Source organism: Anguilla rostrata, chromosome 9 (assembly GCF_018555375.3).
Source record: "Anguilla rostrata isolate EN2019 chromosome 9, ASM1855537v3, whole genome shotgun sequence".
NCBI lineage: Eukaryota > Metazoa > Chordata > Actinopteri > Anguilliformes > Anguillidae > Anguilla > Anguilla rostrata.
Genome location: NC_057941.1, coordinates 40,855,836 through 40,874,731, shown reverse-complemented (window position 1 = coordinate 40,874,731; position 18,896 = coordinate 40,855,836). Strand labels below are relative to the sequence as shown.

Genomic DNA, 18,896 nt, shown 5'->3' with positions numbered 1-18,896 from the left:
TGGAAATGCTTCCTCAGAATGACTTACCTGAATAGACCAAGTTCTTGCCCTCCAACACTTTTCCCAGGGTGAGGCACTCTGCCTGCCACTCGAACATCTGGACCACCCCCAGACTCTGATACCTCTCAAGGACCGCCTTAGGGAGACCCCAGTTGGACAGCAGCAGCTTGTCAGATTGATTGGCAGGAACAGCCATATGAATGCTGTGTCCTGAGACAAAAAACAAACAGTGTTATTGGAAAAAAAAAAAGTTATCCAAACATGACAACCAGTTTGTCAAAAACCCTGATGGTCTGTACGGTTTACTAAATGCAGACATGATACAAACGTAGGCCTGTAACATGAATATCAACATAAGGCCTCCATTGGTGGACGCATCACAATGTGGCTAACGACCTACTCATTCTTCAGTACTTTTAGTGTTACCTGTATGACTTTTTGAAATGAACCGTTTCATGCAGGGGAATGCTTCGGCAAAAAGACTTGTGAGTAGAAGAACAGCCTCAATGTCTTTTTCAGAGTGGTAAAAACTCACTAGTCTCTTTATTAACCAACCTAAAAAAAAAAAAAAAAAAAAGTATTTGAAATACTCTAACTCTTTAGACACCAGTAAAATTTGCAGTCTCACCAGGTGTGTCCCCCAGTGTGCTGAGGTTAAGCCCAGGAGGTGGAGTCAAAACAGAGGAGGAGGTGTTTCCCGCTACGCTCTGCTGATGGAGCCGCCTCTTCCTCTCCAACGCTGCAGCCATGTGGGTTGGGCTGAAAAGGATGTAGTCCCCAGACACATCCAGTGGAGCGTCAGCATGCTGTGGGCCACCGCCACCTGAGTTGGCAGCCTTGAAACAAGGGGCCACCGACGCAGTGTTTATCACAGCAGCTCGCTTTTGAGAAGCCACACCCCATGAATTTGTACAATCTGGGCCGGCCCTCTGTCTTTTGTGCTTGGCTTTCCGGGGGCCATTTTCACAAGCCGCTGGTCTCCGCTCGTAACAGCTCTGGGTGCTTCTGCCATCTTCGCTGAACAAAAGCTTTTTGGCTAAATCCTTACAATCTCTTGACGTCCTCGAGTACATCTTTGAAGTTTCAGGCTCGGAAAAAACAGGAACTGCTCTCACATTTGAACGCCTGATTTCCCCAGTGCCCATAACATGTGACTGCTGAGAACTTTTAGATTTGATTTTGGTAAATTCTGGCTCCTTCTCAGGGACCACCCTGTCAGATGTGGACACTCTAATGGGGTTTGACTGGGGCTTGGTTAACACAGCTGCATCCGGTCTCTTCTTCAGCAGGTCATCCACAGGACTGAGGGCATCCAATGCTTGTAAAATGCCCTCATCCAGAGCCAGAGTTGATTCCCCAGTCCACTCCTGCTTTTCTGTTGGCTTTCAAAGAAACAAACTGACATTAGTAGCAGCTTTCAGGTATTACCAAAAGTGACATCACCTTCTGTAGCTTCAATAAAAGTGTGATTAGCTCCTTGGGGTTAGTAAACTAATCCTGTCACTTATTGTGCAGTGAAATTGGCGAGGGCCACAGTTCGAAACTCGCAGCAGAACAGCCTAGTTACCTGCCTCAAATGTGAACCCATATAGACTTGCAGTACTCCTGTTGAATACATCAAGATGTGAATGCAGAGCGGTTCTTTGGTGCTGTTCTGAAATCAGACTCACCTCGTCAGCCATTTTTGTATGGTTCATGTGCGCACTGTTGCGATCTGGTTGCTGAAAGCGGCGTGAGCATCTTGGTGCCAGTGGTTCAACACCAACAGGAGGGCTGTATAATGACACAAATGCATGCATTAACTGTATACATATGTGCTGAGTACATTTCAGTCATTTTATTTAGACATGAGAATTATTTCCAAGTCATACATTTACATTTTAGGCATTTAGCAGACATTCTTATCCAAAGCAACTTACACAGCTGACATTACTTACATACCACCCATTTATACATCTGGATATTTACTAAAGGAATTCAAGCGAAGTACCTTGCTAAAGGGTACAACAGCAGTGCAAAAGCTGGGACTTGAACCTAAAACAACGTAGTTGCAAGTCCAGTTCCCTAACTACTATGTTACATTTCCGCGGTTCATTATTTTAACTATGACAATACATATGACGTTATAACCTGACTTAAATCAGCAATGTCTCTCATTTTACACTGGGTTTACAATTTATTTAACATATAAACGATATGGATTCGCACCTCTTTCTCTTGATGACCGGGTGTTGTCCCATGTAAAACTTTCTCTTCGATTGTGGGCCTGAGGTATTCATTGATCTTCAATAAGGTACCAGGTTGATTGTGCCACAAAAATGCAAAATCTTGTTTTACAGCTTGCTAGCTAACGTTACTAGCTACGAGATCTTAACCTCACAGAAGACATAGCTCTCCATAATTCTGCAGCTAGTGGTATGAAACTAAGAAACATTTTATAAATTAAAGTGACAGTTAAAAAAAAACTCATGACTAAGTCGTGATAGCAAGATTGCTAGCCATAATAAATTAATATTCAGTTAGTCTGCGCTAACGTTAGTTGCCTAGCCAGCTAATGTTAGCAGGTAAAACTTCTGTTGAAGATAGAAACAAACTTGTCGAGCAATGTTTCAGAATCAACAAATTACACATGTTGCATCATTAGATAACTTTCGCTAGCCAATGAAGACAGCTGGGAAGTCAGATAGTAGCCACAGTTATAACCTTTATTAGCTACCACTATCTGCAAACTAGCTATGTACTGACATTAGCTATGTAGCTAGATACTGTTAGATAGCTAAGGATAGTTATCCATGCTCTGTCCTAGCAAGCATGCGAGAGTGCTAGAAAAGATTAAAATGACATCCGTTGTTTACAAAAAAAGTGATAATTTTCTATTAAATATTTTGGGTTGAGGGAGACAAGTGAAGAAAAAAATACAAAACAGACGCGATTAATTTGCAAACAAACGATGCAAAACAAAACAAAACTTTGAAAAAGCCGCCAGTACGCAACAAATATATTCCGACTCTCTACAAGTTTGTAATAGGAACGTTCCACATCTCTTTTTCTCTACTGGCTGGATACGGTCTGTGGGTTGTCCGGTGGGAGAGGAATATTCCAGGAGGCGTGATAATACAGTAGCGATGTCATGCAATGCGCTCGAGAAAGAACGAGTGCAACAGAAGAAAAGGATGGAGCACTGTCGGTAGTGAAAGCAAAGCTACAGTGACATTCAGCTAGCCATCTAGCGGTGTACTGTTAGGAAGATGTACATGCGTCTATATTTCAAAATGCAGTTATGCGCTTAGATTCGATCAGATTATATTATTGTAATACGTGGTTGGGCTTAAGGACATGATGTTTGATATTTTAAAGAGCTAGTTAGTAGTTTAAAGGTAAGTAAATGTCACTTCGTTTATTTTGCAAGTAGAGTCAAGTGCCGACCGAAGCTATGTGCTGGTTCACTTGCCGGCTTACTGACTATGACTGGTCATTCCTGTGGGTCATTTATCGTCTCTGTCATAGTGAACTGGACTAAAATTACTGAATAAAGAATTAAGTGGATAGCTGCACCGGCTCTGTTAACGAGCTCTAGCTACTTTATCGTGTTGCCATAAATAACATTACATCATCGCGAAACCATAAATGCGCATTCTCTGTTTTCAGAATCATTTATGTTTAAGAATGGAGCCTTGTTAATTCTAGCTCAGAAACTTAAACTGAGTAGTGTGCTTATTCTATATTGAGGTTTGGCTAGCTAATTACCTTCAGTTAATGCAGAGATTTTGATGTCTCCATTAGAGTGCGTTTATTCTGCAGTAGGGCGTAGCGTCATAGAGAAAAAAAGTTCATGAAATTTCCTTTTTTTATACTCACTGCGTTGGTATTTGTGTTTATGAATGCCTGGAAACGTCGAGGAAGCGATAGATCTTCCTAGTTTAGACTGCTTTTGAACTAGGTTCAGAAAATGACCAACAGTTCTCTTCCTTTTGCTATTTTAATATTATGTCCATCTCATAAACTGCTATGGGGATATGTTCTGTCATAAAACAGGTTAGTTTTTATATAGTTATTACAAGTTAGAATGAATTCCTGACTATATTGAAATATTACACGTGATAATGAACTCCTTATCCTGCCATGCTTTATATTAAGAGTACTTTTTCTTGGCAATGGGTTGACTCTCTCTCTCTCTCTCTCTCTCTCTCTTCAGACTTTGAGGAAAGAACATGGACAAGATCCTGGAGGCCGTGATGATGTCGCCTCATTCTAAGGTAGTGAAGCAGGGGATGGTGAGGCGGGTGGTAGAGTCAGCCGCGCAGCCGCTGGACAGCTCGCAGTGCCGGGCCATGTTCCACGTGTCCACCAGGCTCTTCCTGCTCGGCGAGTCGCAGTTCAAGCGCGACGCTGGACGCGAGGTCCTGGAGGCCTTCGCGCGGCACCACCAGCGGGAGTTTGAGGAGTTTTTCGAAGTGCGCTTCGTCCTGGGGCTCCTCCGTAATGGCTACCCACCGCTGGGGAGGCGGAGCCCGCAGATCTTTCTCTACCTGGAGACGGGGCTGCGCTGCCTGGCCGACACGCCCTCGGCGCCAGACCTTTTCCACCTGCTGCAGATCGAGGTCTTGCGCATCGTGTGCGAGCGTCCGGGACCCGAGCTGTGCGAGCAGCTTGCCCGCCTGCTGAGCCGCTGCCCGCGCTGTGTGCCCAGCGGCAACCTGCAGACCGTATTCTGCCAGCAGCTCATCCAGACCATCCGCCTCTTCCAGTGCCAGAGCCAACAGGACGATGACATCGTCACCTTCCTGGAGCGCGTCACCAAGACCAGTGGCATGCTGCAGACCGTCTGGAGGGCCAACGTAGCCACCATCTTCCCCTCCCTCAAGGAGCTCTTCATTGTCATCTCCACGCCCGGAGGTTTGTGGGCCAGGCAGGCAAAACCACCCGCCTTACCACCCACAGTGTTTAACATCATACAATGAGCTCGTCCTTGGTGCTGTATTTTTATGCTGTTTTTTATGCTGTTAATGCATGTTTGTCTGTTATTTGTGAAAAAGGGGAGCGGGAAAGCACTGATTACACTGAAAACATTACATGTGGCAGAACTGCTGCTGGGACGGATGTGTGGCTAAATTCCTATCTATGTGTCTCCAGAAGGGGGCAGTGTACCATCCAATGCCCTGGCCAGCGTGGTGCAGTATGTGCCGCTGGAGCTGATGGAGGGAGCTGTGCGCAATCTCACCAATGACAAGAACATCTCTGATCCACAGATGCTGACTGCTATCTGCAGGTAAGTATGTTGGGAGAGTCTGACAGTGATAGTGATGCTCTGCTCGACTGTGATGCCAATATTTTCCCATCAGTTGCAGTCACTGAACAGTTATTATCAATGACAGTTACAAAGAAGGCTGGTGAATAGCTATGATATAAAACAGGCATTTATGGAGTACTGCTGAGTCAGTTTCTGCACAATCTTCACCTATGACAGATAGGCACTAGAAATTAATATACATTCATGTGCTTAGTCTGTATTCCTTTGTTTGTGATTCCTTTTGTTTTAAAAACTAAATGCAGACAAAAATGGCTGTAAAACCCAGACCTATTTGTAGGAAAGTAATACATCTTCAGAGCTGCATAAATTATGCATAGATACTGTGAGCTCCATAATATTTGCGACATAGACATATTTTATCTTGATTTAGCTCTGTACTCCCTAATTTTAGATTTGTAATCAAACAATTCACATGTGATTGAAGTGAACGTTCTCAGTTTTTATTAAAGGGTATTTTGGTTTCACTTTGTAGAAATTACAGTGCTTTTTATACATCCCCCATTTCAGGGCACCATAAAGTTTGGGACAGATGGCTTCATAGGTGTTTCAGATTTGTCTGGTGTGTTCAATTGCTTCATTAGTAGAGGTATAAGAGAACTTTCAGCATCTAATCTAGATTCTAGGCCTTGATTGCCTTTGGAGTCTTGTGTTTGTGAACATGAGGGCCAGAGTTGTGCAAATGCATGTCAAGGAAGCCGTTATGAGGCAGAGAAAATAAGGAAAAAAACAGTCAGAGATACAGGCTGAACCTTAGGCTTACCAAAAATCAACAGTTTGGAACGTCATTAAGACGAAAGAGCGCACTGGTGAGCTGAGTAATCACAAAGGGCCTGGTTGGCCAAGGAAGACCTCTACAGTTGATGACTGAAGAATTCTCACCATAATTACATTACATTACAGGCATTTAGCAGACGCTCTTATCCAGAGCGACTTACACAACTTTTTACATAGCATTTTTACATTGTATCCATTTATACAGCTGGATATATACTGAAGCAATTTCGGTTAAATACCTTGCTCAAGGGTACAACGGCAGTGTCCTACCCGGGAATCGAACCTGCGACCTTTTGGTTACAAGCCCAGTTCCTTACCCACTGTGCTACACTCCGTCCTCACTTAAATTAGACTTAAATGAAAGCTGAGAATGTGTACTATAACCACACTGAATTATTTGATTACAAATCCAAAATTGTGGAGTACAGAATGAAATCAAGGAACAATATATTTTTGTCTCAAACATTGTGGAACTCACTGTAGATAGATAGATAGATAGATAGATTGACAGACAGACAGACAGACAGACAGACAGATTGATTGTGCAAAACAAATTACATTTTCCATTTCATGCTAACATTTTTTCTGATCTCATCTGCATAATCTCTTACAAGTATCATTGTTTAACTTTGGGAAGAAAAAACTGATGCAATGTATAATCTGTATTTCTAAATATGGTCTTTTACCTACCCCTACGTGAGATCTTAGATGGTTGCACCTATATTACATACAGTATGAATATCTTTGGAATTGCTTTTCTGTTTCTTTGTAGCAATGGTCTTTATTGCTGTATTTCTTCCATGGTCTGGTCTGTGCCATGTCTAGCATTCTCATTCACCTTAAGCCCCCTGTTTGCAGAAGTCCTTATTTTTCTTTCAGAATGATTGACTGGTTGTCTTGGCCGTTCACCAAGAACACAGACAAGTGGGTGATTGCCCTGATGAAGGGGGTGGCAGTGGTGAAGAAGTGTGTGATCCTGATTGAAGTGACTCTTGCTAAGATTGAGGAGGTAAGCATCAATGTGCAACAAGAATGGAGGTTCTTAACAGCATTCAGGAACAGCATGGGTCATCTGAAAACTTAATTGCTGTTTCTCGCAAATTTTTTTTGTCCCTAGGTTTTTGCAAAGTTGTTCTACCCAATTGTGCGTGAGGGGGCGCTCTCCGTGCTGTCCTACCTGCTGCTCAGTTTCCAACAGTCTCCTGAAGCATTCCACCTGGTAAGAGCATATGCACAAATGTGACTTATTACATATTATGTTCAGGCATTTAGCCTGTCCATCCAGAGTGACTTAAATAGCTTACATTGTATTTCTTTTACATACTGTCCATTTATACTTCTGAATAGTAGCTTGCGCAATTCAAGTACTTTGCTCAAGAGTACCAATGGCAGTGCCTCATTAGGCAAGTCAAACCTGCAATCACTTTGTTACAAGCAGTTTTTTAACCATAGTACTACACTACAGGGATGTGCCTCCTAGGACAGCTGTACATATGGAAAATACAACCAACCCCATGTAACTGCTTATCTGATAATTACCTATGCTGTTTCATTGCATAGTGTTCAGCTGCGTCCCAATTTCATTTCTGTACACCTGAGTGCTATTCCTATGCACTCTATGGTTAAGTGCATGATTTCAATAACAGTAACAAACATGTGAAACAATTGGGATTTGTTGGTATTGTGAAACAGGTCCTGCATTTAAAGTGGCTATCCTGAATATTTCAGTTTTGGTGGATTTGGTGACATCTTTGGTGACGGGTGGTCAAAAAAGTTTGTTTTCGCACTTCAAATACCAGAGTTCCATTCGAAACTGAGCCATTATGGAGAAACATATCAAACCGAATTTTAAAGGTGCTTTTATGGATTTCTGACGCTTACACTTTTGCTTTCGGTGTGTAAGTGAAATGGACTGGTAAATGGACTGCATTTATATAGTGCTTTTATCCAAAGCGCTTTACAATTGATGCCTCTCATTCACCCATTCACACACACACTCACAGGTGAAAGACTGCCGTGCAAGGTACCAATCAGCTTGATGGGAGAAATTAGGGGTTAGGTGTCTTGCTCAGGGACACTTCAACATGCCCAGGGCAGGGGATCGAACCGGCAACCCTCCGACAGCCAGACAACCGCTCTTTCCTCCTGAGCTATGTTGCCCCGTGTGTTCCCGTGTGTGCATCATCATAGCCTATTTCAATACTTAATGGGATCGTCACACCCAACACCACCAGTGGAAAATAGCATGTAGAAGAGAAATTTTAGACTTCACACATTGAATCGATATTGTTTCACATATGGAATTTTTTAATATGAAAAAATTAAGGATTGCCCATAAAGTTGAAAGTTTTAATTTCAGAAATGTGTTCCTAATATTATTTTTGTCAAGTAGTATTTTTTTTCACAAAAAGTCCTTGGTAAAAACCATGGGTGTATGATGTTTTGCTGATGACATTCTGATCAGTAAATGAACAGATAACAAAATGATTGTAAAGAACGTCTCTCTTTAAGGCCTTTTAAGGTCAAACTCCTTCCTCACCGTGCCAAAGAATAGATGAATAGACGTGCATTAAGTTAAATGATGCCTGAAGCACCTCTGGGTTAGCTGATTGGGCCTTGGCCAAATGGTTCCCCTCCCCTGAAGGTAGAGTAGGGTTTCTGTACCTTTATCTCAGAACCCAGGCAGTCAGATTTCAAGACACTCTTGCCTTATCTGTGAACAGCACTTGCTTAACAAGGATGTAGCAGCTCAGACGGATTCTCGTTCAGATTGTCAGAGTGTGATTTGCGAAAGAGTGACGTATTGGACACACACTTCCTCTTGCTAGTCGACCACTTCAGTGTTTATCATAGTTTGTGATAACCAAACACTATTTCATCTTGAGCTAGCAGTGCTACAGGGTTTGTTAAGCGTGGTACAAAATGGTGATTGCTGAAAATTTGTTTGAGTTTATAAGTATCCAGCTGTGACTATTTGGTTTGAATGGCCTTGACCTTAGTTTGTGACTGGTTATACAATATTGGATGCTTTCTGAAAGGTGGGTGATGTCTCTTGACTGCTTACTGTCACCAAGTCTGTAGCAGAGAGATGAAAACGTGATATGCGAGGGTGCTGTACACGTACTAAAAATCTGAATCCCCCCCACCCCTCCCGCCAGCTCATCCCCCAGATCCCGCCTCTGGTCTCCTGTCTGTTGGCCGAGGGTTCGGACTCCGCACAGCAGTGCCTGCAGCAGCTGGTGGAGCTCATTCACTGCCTCCTCTTCCGATTCACTGGGTTCCCTGATCTCTACCAGCCCGTCTTGGAGGTCATCAAGGTCAGCCCCTCCCAACCAAATATTTGCTGTTATTGAATTAGATTCTTAGGGTTCAGGGTTCACAGGAGCCTAACAAACGGTCAGAGATGGAAACCTGACTGAATTACATTAATACCTGTTTTTATTTATTTATTCTTTAAATATCGCTGTCGTCCTTGCAGGGATGGGGGGGATGTTGTCAGTTAAGGGGGAAAAAGACCAAAAACACAATTTCTTTTGTACCGGTATTGCCATCAATTTGCACAGTGGTGCTTTGAAAATGCCTATCCTCTTCAATAAAAAGACTGTCTAAAATAATTGCTAGATTCTCAGAGGATGAATGACATATGCTTACAGTTTAAGCTCATACATTGCAGTGATTTGTATCGCATTTGTTGTTTAAGGTAATATGGCAATCTACATGTTGTACTTTCCTAGGTTTAGCCCTGTATGGTTTGAGATCCCTGCTCTATATTGTAGGTAAACTGCTGTCTAGTGAGTCATTTCTGGGGTCGTTGCAGGACTTCCCATGTCCCAGTGAAGAACGGGTGAAGCAGGTGCTGAGCCAGGGGGCATGGACCGCCCAGCGGGCTGACCAGGTGTCCCTCTGTCACCGGCTGGCCCCAAAATCCGAGACGGGGAAAACTGGGCTGGTCAACCTGGGGAACACCTGCTACATGAACAGTGTCATTCAGGCCCTGTTCATGGCCTCAGAGTAAGCTGTGAATTCAAATGCTTCAGTGTGCAGGGGTGATGTTAGGCTAGCCAAAATGTCAGGCCACTGGTTCACAAACTGGGGTCTGGGGAAATATGAAGTATTTTATATTATGAATATTTAGTTTTCCATATTTTGTCAATTATGTATTTTTGGTATAATAAACCAATTCAGGCTTACACAACTGTAAAAAACAATTTTTATAGTGAAATGTTTTTTTTTTTAAAACACTGTCAAAGTAGTGTATGTAGTAGTGAATGACAGCAATTACTCAATTTTAATGACCATCGCAAAAAATAACAATAACGAGTAGTTTTGCCTTCAAAATGGATTCAGTCCTTCTTGAATGCGTTCGAGTTCTATGTTTTATTGTACTGAAGAATTTCTTGGAAAATAGATTCTTAGTGCTAGGTGAAACTACTACACTCTAACTGCTTCAGAATGTCCCATGAAGATTCAATGATGTTACTATGAAGCATGGCATGAAATGGCCCTTAGAATTTTTGTAGTCATGGGTGTATTCTGCAATAGGGGAATGTGAGGAACAGCATTGCACTATACACTGCCTGTAAATGCCATATCTTGGCCATTATATGACCATGCAGAGCATTCAATTGCAGACTCATCAGTGCTGACCATCCCATTCAGATCTCCTGTTACGCTAACAGACTGGGGTCGGTCTTTCTTGCTTTGCAAAGTGATCATCGTTGAAAAGTAAAGACAAATCATCAGACCATATTACGTTCTTCCTATTGCTCAAGGATCCAGGTTTTGTGCTGCTATATCGGTATGATAATTTAGGTCAGTTGAATTCCTGAAGCTCGAACCATGGTTATCACGTTTGCTTATTAAGCAAATTCCCATTGAAGTACATTAAACATGTTTACCCTGAATTGACTATTTTGGACAACTTAAATCAAAAACTTTACATTACATAATTACTCTCCTGGAACCGATTTTTTTAATCTTAATGTTCTGGTGCCAAAAAAGTCCCATAGTCAAACATGGCAGTCTCAGTGAATTGGCTTAATGTGCCATTGAGCAGCTCTCATAGGAATCCACAGAACCGGTAAGCGGAAGCTGTCTCCACTTCTATATCTCAGTGGTCTTTGCACATGAGCCTTTGGTACAAGTGGTTTCTGAACTGTGACCCTGCCATAAGTACCAGTGTACTCACAAGGTACAGTTTTTTTTAGACTGGGTTGCCATGGTGTTGATTCTGCACTGTGGTAATTTTTGAAGTGTTTGGCCAATTTTTATCCTGTTAAGTGTCCATCTGTCCGTGTCAGTGAACTGTGACTTCAACTATTCCTTTCTGCAGTTTGTTCATGTTTAGCATATATCATTATAATCTTTGGCACTGTTCCCCAAATAATTTAGAAGTTTTGTGACTCATCCATCTGCAGTTTGGGAACTGGCTATTTGACCTCTTTGACCTGTTAGTTGTCTCGTGTTGCTTTGGATACTCACATGTCAAAGTGCTGATTGTCATACCTCTTTCACAGCTGTCACATACTGCTAATTGGCATTGAACGTATTATGCCTGAACTTGTGTATTTGCCATTGTAATTGTGATTAGTTAATTCAAAGTCCTTTGGTGCTTCTGTTATTTTTTCTAACCACTGTATATACATACGTATATATATATATACGTATATATATAGCAGTATCTGAAAGGAGCAATATTTTTTTTGCTCATAATAGTGTTGTTATGTGCTCTGATATCTTTTCTTTTCAGATATTAGCAGCATCATTTCAGTATATTGGAACGTACTCCATTTTGTTAAGGAAACATCGGCAGTCGTCCGTCAGTCAGAAATTGAACCAGGGCAGACTGATTGATGGCTCCCGCTGGTCGCAGACTGAATTCTGCTAGCTGGCCAGGGGGTTGCTAGGCTACCACCTCCTGTTGCCAGCTGCTAATTATGCGGTAGTATGAGGAGCTAGAGGTGGCAGGCAGGCGCGGTCTTGCCCTACTGTGAGCCTTCATTTCTACTAATGACCTTCTCCAGGATGTGCGCCTGCGTCTTTCAATGCTTCTTACCTCAATGTCGATAAAGCGATAAAGCACCCAGTAATTACACTCCGCCCCTAGCTGGGGTCAAGTCTACGATGAAATATCAATGCTGTAATTAACACTGGTGTTGCAAAACATGAATGACAATACTCTGGATTAAAGTGGACATTGTGCCACTGTGCTTGCTTGTTAGGCATGGACAGAGGTATTAGGCCCAGTGTAGTCCGTAAAGAAAGCATTTATCAAGATTGTGCTTATCTTCTGTCCATACCAGTAGTGCAGAACACCCTTCTACTGTTACAAAGAAAGCAGACACTGGAGCATAGAAAACTAGAAAAAAACGGTAGCTTTTGAATAATTTCCCTGAATAATTGAAACACCACAATGAAATGGGAGGCCACTTTCTTGACAGACTCCAATTAGATTTCGCTTCCAGCTTTTTTTATAAATGTCTAACACTCTACTCTGGTATTCTGTTTCATTGCTAAGTTTTTTGTTTCATTAGAAGAGCAGCTGTAATTAAGATATTTGCTAACTATTTAGCAGATTTGAAAAGAAACGGTGTACTTCTGCATTTCTGTGTTAGTAGTTTATTTATGGGGGCTTCACGGGCCCCTATTGGTTTAGTGAGCAATTGGAGTGTTTTTGCTGTTGAAGGCAAAATGTTTTGCGTGGCCAATACCACTCTCGTGTGGTACATCACTCTGGATAAGGGTCTCTGCCAAGTGATTGTAATGCAATGTAATGCTTGCAACCATATTACCACACAGATTTGGGTCTAATATGCAATAGCCTGGAATCACCGGTGGCCATTGTAACTACACTTTGGAGAGCAAAGTATCTTAAATGTAATGAGTTATTATTTATTATTTATAATAATAATTACCTCCTTTGTTAGCTTTAGACTCGCAGTGATGGCTTTGAAAAACTGTGACCTTCTGCCCCTCATGGGAAGACTGCAGAGGCTGTTTGCATTTCTTGAACATAGCCAGGTGAGTATGAAGGCCTTATATACACTTTTAAAACATTGCCACTACTTGCTAATTTAGCACACTAACGTTTAGAGAGGCCCCTGTGGAAATGGACATTCTAAACATTCTGTTTGCCACTAAAATAATGGCTGTAATTGTAAAATGGAAAATTTTAAGCTTATCACATCTCCCAGAGAACTGCCCTGCCTGGGTTTTGAGATATGAGAAAGTGAACATTGTCAGTGTGACAATTATTAGAAGAATAGTATTACGCTTTACGACAGTAATCTTTTACATTTGGATTAAAAATCTGTTCCTATTCCAGCGCCCAGCTATTTCTCCAGACAGCTTCTTGGCAGCATCTAACCCTGCTTGGTTCAATCCTGGCAGCCAGCAGGACTGTTCTGAGTACCTAAAATACCTGCTCGACAGGTGAGAGTCATTCCTTCCTTGTTTTGTGAAATTAACTGGTTATATCAGTACTTGCCTGCCAGATTTTATTTTTTCAGTTGATCTGTTTTCAGTAAGTTCAGTATTCCCTGAAAAGTTTGCCATTTTGTGGTAAAGTTTTAATCACTGCCAGTACAATGGATGCTTCCTGCTAACTGTGCGAAGGGCTCATTGGTAGTATTTTTTCTTCACAACTATTGGTAGTCAAACAATAATTAAATTTGAATAAGAAATGTATTTGTCACTTTCTGTAAAATATTAACATGTGTTTACATGAAATGAAATGTTTTGCTGAACATGCCAAAACACACTAAGTCAAGGGTGGTTCTTTGCTTGCTTTGTTCAACCATATAACTTCCATGGGTGTGGTTTTCTTAAAGAACCATCTTGTTTTTCGGAAGCAATAAGACTGACATAATAATATTGATAATGATAATAATTTATTCTGTGCTTTTTTGCATGGTGTTCAAAGCACCTTATAAGAAAGCAACAGTATGTCTAAGAAATAATAGATAAATATAAAGCACAAAGCAGGACTTGGAGAATAACAATTCATTCCAAATAAAGAGAATAAAGCAGTAATAAAAGCATTATAAATTGTGTAATTATGTTACTTATATCTAAAACCAGTAGAGTGATAAAACATTATGTACAGTGAAATAAAACATGTTTTGCAGAAATGTATACTGGTGACAAATTGCATTCCATTGCAGACCTAGGTCAAGTACTTCATTTGAAATACTTGACCTCTTTAGAGACCAATAACATTTCTTCAAGATAACTGAAATGAAGTCTATATTAACGCATAAATCAGAACAAAATTCACCTTTCTGAAGATTGCAATGGTTTAATAAGTTTGGTTCAAAATTTGTTCAAAAACAGTTACAATATTTAAAGATCTAACTCTTACTAATAAGAGTTAAAATATTTAAAATAATGCATTTGACCCAGGAACTGACTGAATTGACTAGCTGAGCTGATTTTCTAATCCCCACCCCACTCCACAGACTCCACGAAGAGGAGAAGAAGAGCAGTCAGAAAGCCCGCGGCCAGTCAGAGAGCCAGGCCAGCGACACACTGATCAAGCGCATGTTTGGCGGTAAGATGGTGACGCGGATTCGCTGCCTGCGATGCCAGAATGTCTCGCAGAAGGAAGAGGCGTTTAGCGACCTGTCTCTGGCCTTCCCCCCGCCCAACCACCGCCGGGACGCCAGCTTCATCCTCAGCCCCTCCCCAGCGGTGGTGGAGGGGGTGGGGCCTGTCACCTCAATGACGCCCCACCCCCGAGGCACAGGCCCCTCCCCCCCAGAGAGGCAGCAGGAACGCAAGGCGAGGATCATCCACGTGGAAACGGTGGGCTCCCTGGAAAGGGTCGAGCCCCCCCACGGTGCGAATGAGGGGTTAGCTGGCGCCGCACCCTCGGCCCGGGCCTCGTCCCGTGCCCCGCCGCAGAGCCCCGATTTGTCGGCTTCGCTCTCCGTCCCCGACCTCATCAACTTCTTCCTGACTCCCGAGATGCTCACGGGCGACAACAAGTACCGGTGCCAGCGCTGCTCGTCGCTGCAGAACGCCGAGAAGGTGGTGGAGGTGACGGAGGGGCCACACTACCTCATCCTGACCCTGCTGCGCTTCTCCTTCAGCATGGCCACCATGCGCCGGAGGAAGATCCTGGACAACGTCTCCATCCCGCTGGTCCTGAAGATCCCCGTCCGCCTGCCTTCCAGGGGACCGGAATCGGTGGGGGCCAGGGAGGTGGGGTCAGGGCTGGGGGCAGGGCCCGGAGTGGCGGCAGAGCCAGAGGGCAGCGCCTACGTCTCTTTGACCTACGACCTCGCCAGCGTGGTCGTGCATTCAGGCCTGTCCTCGGAGAGCGGGCACTATTACTGCTACGCCCGGGAGTGTGACGGAGAGAAGCCTTCAGCAGGGGGCGCTGGGGAGTCGGGCTCGGATGACCCCGCCTGGGCCACGCCCACCCAGCCCGGCGGGGGAGCGGAAGGAACGCAGTGGTACCTGTTCAACGACACACGCGTCTCCTACTCCAGCTTCGAGGCCGTCAGCAACGTGACCGCCCACTTCCCCAAGGACACGGCGTACGTGATGCTGTACCAGCTCCGCCCCACGCATCGGGTGGAGCCGGGCGACTGCTGCATCATGGCAACGGAGGGGCTGCGCAGTACGGAGCCTCTGGACAGGGAGCTGGTGGAGGCCATCGCTAAAGATAACACTCTGCACTTGCAGGTAAGGCCTTCTGTTCTAGCTCACCCTTTCTGTGTGCAAAGGGTTTTGATAGTTACATCACATTCATTTAGTGGACACACTTATCCAGTGGAACTCACATCGTACAAGAGCAGCATTGCAGTTCACCTGAGTTAAATGAACAATGGTGCTGGAGCTGTCTAACAATTACCAGACCAGCAAGCGTATATGCAACATTACAAAAGCGTTACATGCAAGTTAACTATGCCAACCTGTAAACATTATATAAACTACGAAAACACAAGGATTGTAGCAGGCTAATTATAAGCCATATGATATTATTCTGACATTTTTCTGTGGGGTGCAAGCGTGTGTCTCTGGTCACTGATGAAAACCATGTTAACATATAAACTAATTATATTCTGCAATGTCTACGATTTCAGTAGTTTTTGTAATGTTGTTTATTTACTCATTAAAATGGTGGGAAAATTTGTGGGAGAAGATTATATATCTGTGTGGGTGCTTGTATGTGTGTACTGTTCATATAATTTCAAAGCCAGTGTCTTCAGAAATTCAGAATCAAAAGTATATTTTATATTAAAATTTAGAGCTGCATGGTGGGTGATATAACATGTTAAATTTCATGACAGCAAACTTTTTTGCACAGAGGCCAAAGTGACTGGAGCCAGCACCTCAGAATTCTCTGTAATACACAATGTAGAAACTGTATTACAGGAAGTTTCATGCATATAGCTCATGCCTGCTTGTATAAATCAGCAGACTCGACAGTGGCAAAAAATAAGATTGACGATTCTAACAACCGGGGTATGGGAAGGTTCTTTCGCCTAAGGACCCATGATTCATTGCATCTAGCGACCCCCACCAGTCGATCGGGCGCGCGTGGACTGCATGTTAAAGCCGCATATGAAAGGTCTGCCGTGTGAAATGAAGCAGGCTGGCTGTATCACGGATGTTTCAGAGGAGAGCCGCGGTTCTCTACGCTCCCCTGAATCAGCAGTGGGGTTCACACAATGAACGCAGCTGCAGGTGCAGATTGTTAAATATTTTCAAATTGCGGTCGGAATCGGACATGCTCAGCCCCACATTGGGTGCCAAATCTATTCAAGTATAAAATAAATTAAAAAATTATATGCAGCATGAAATTGCTTCAGGAATACAGAACAAGCGCACAATTTCTGATGGGAGTTGATGGCAAACTAATGGCACTCTCCACACTCTAGGGGGCGATATGCAGCAGAGCCAGTACGGATCTGCTGTATAATGATGTGCATTGCGCTCACTCCTTTGTTTTAGGAGCAGGAAAGGGGAGTGAGACACAGGGCAGCCCTCTCCCCCTCCGCAGCGGAGCCCCCGGTGTGGCTGAAAGACCCACGGAGGAGGGAACGGCGGCCGACTCCCGAATCGTACGTCCTGACCCCTAGTCCCTGCCACACCTTCACCAGCCCCTAACCCCCCACCCACATCCCCACTACCATTAGCACCCTCACCAAACATTAGCCTTCTAAAGTAAGGGGGAAAAAGTACATTCTAGGAATACGTCTATTCTAGGAACACTGTATGACCAAAAGTATCTGGACACCCCTTGATGTGGGGCTGACTAGGCCCCTTAGTTCCAGTGAAAGCAAATCTTAATTCTACACTACTCAGATCTTAATGCTTAATGCTAATCACATTCTAGAAGATTTTGTGCTTCCCCAACTGTTAGCGGAAGGCCCTTTCCTGTTTCAGCATGACAATGCACCAGGGCACACAGCAAGGTCCATATAGAAATGGTTTTGTCAGGAATTCTGTGGGAGAACTTGACTGGCCTGCACAAAGCCCTGACCTCTACCCCATCCAATAACTTTGGGATCAATTGGAAGGCCATTTGCGAACCAGGTCTAATCGCCCAATGAGTGACTGACCTCACTAATGCTCTTCTGGCTGAAAGCAAACAAATTTCCAGCAATGCTCCAATATCTAGTATAAAGCCTTCCCAAAAGAGTGGAGGTTGTTATAGCAGCAAAGGGTAGACCAACTCCTTATTAATGCCCAAAATTTTAGATTAGATGTTGCTTGTCAGGTGTTCAGATACTTTTGGCCATGTAATGTATGTTCAAAAAAACTTCATATTATTTTTATGGCTTTCGGTAGACATATTTGCTATAAATGCTTACGTGCTGTGGCGGTGAATACATTTTAGAATGAATAACTGATAAAGGACTATCAGATACTCAGTGGATTAATTCCTATTGACGCTTTGTCAGCATCTATCTATCACCTTTTGGATTTCTCAAAAATTGGGACCCTTTCTAAAGCTCTGACCAAACACAGGTATTGAATGGAGGGCTTACAGACTTGGCCTGGAAGGCGTCTGTGTTTACATATACTTGACTTTTTTATTTATTTGAGCCTGTATTAAGGTACATTTGTGATGTTTTTTTCCATTTTGTTTTTTTTCTCATCTTTGGCTATCTTTTTGTTTCTACATTTGTCATTTGACAATCGATTGTCTTTGTTACTCTGTAAATACTGCAAAATGCAATTAAAAAAAACAAAATATATTTTAGAGGTCAGTTCATCAGCTTGCTGTAGTACCCCATGATTGTTTATGTGAGAAGCATCATTTGAAGTTGTGGGTGGTACTGTTGGTCTGAGTTGCACTGTAAAAAATCAGTACATTTTCAATACATCTGACCCAGGTCTGTCTCAGGTTTGACCCAGGTGTCCTCTCTTGGTGTCTCACTCACAGCGGGACTGACGAGGACAAAATGACGGGGTGCTGGGAGCAGGTTGGGGTGCCAGCCGTGTGAGGCCTTCTTCAGACTGAAGCAGCCAGGACTTGGGGAATCATGGGTGAGGCCTTCCAAGGGCTCAGAGTGCCTTTCCATTAGACCAATGTGTCAGGCAGTGGCTGTATTATAGCAAACAGTTGTGCCTAGCTTACTACTGCTTTTACACATTAACTCACCATACTGTATATTTACGGAAGTACTGTTAAGACTATTTATAAGAAAAAACACACATGCTAGTTACAAGGCTTGAGGCACTGTAATTTATTATAGACAGAAGCAATCACCTGTACATTGCGGTAATTGCAGGTTAAAATTAAACTGTAAATAAAACTATTGCTTCAGACTGTTTTTTTCCATTAATCTTGCATTGC

At 43.1% G+C, this 18,896-nt stretch overlaps 2 protein-coding genes across 3 annotated transcripts in view; one reads left to right on the top strand and one right to left on the bottom strand.

The window, feature by feature from the left end:
- polq (polymerase (DNA directed), theta) overlaps positions 1-3,093 on the bottom strand; it is a 41,022-nt gene extending 37,929 nt beyond the window's left edge. For both annotated transcript variants that reach the window (XM_064352126.1, XM_064352127.1), the window contains exons 1-4: positions 2,209-3,093; positions 1,671-1,773; positions 629-1,382; positions 28-210 (exon numbers count right to left, since the gene is read on the bottom strand). In XM_064352126.1, the coding sequence (XP_064208196.1) occupies positions 28-210; positions 629-1,382; positions 1,671-1,773; positions 2,209-2,279 (1,111 nt within the window). In that variant the 5' untranslated portion in view covers positions 2,280-3,093. The remainder of the gene's footprint in view (positions 1-27; positions 211-628; positions 1,383-1,670; positions 1,774-2,208) is intronic.
- A 68-nt stretch (positions 3,094-3,161) lies between these two features.
- LOC135263763 (ubiquitin carboxyl-terminal hydrolase 35-like) lies at positions 3,162-18,868 on the top strand. Its single transcript, XM_064352128.1, has 12 exons — positions 3,162-3,377; positions 4,196-4,896; positions 5,134-5,269; positions 6,965-7,094; positions 7,203-7,304; positions 9,244-9,402; positions 9,903-10,096; positions 13,012-13,105; positions 13,410-13,516; positions 14,542-15,772; positions 17,045-17,154; positions 18,483-18,868. Exons 2-12 carry the CDS (start codon positions 4,212-4,214, stop codon positions 18,541-18,543), a joined length of 3,009 nt encoding a protein of 1,002 aa, XP_064208198.1. The 5' UTR covers positions 3,162-3,377; positions 4,196-4,211; the 3' UTR covers positions 18,544-18,868.
- The last annotated feature ends 28 nt before the right edge of the window (positions 18,869-18,896 follow it).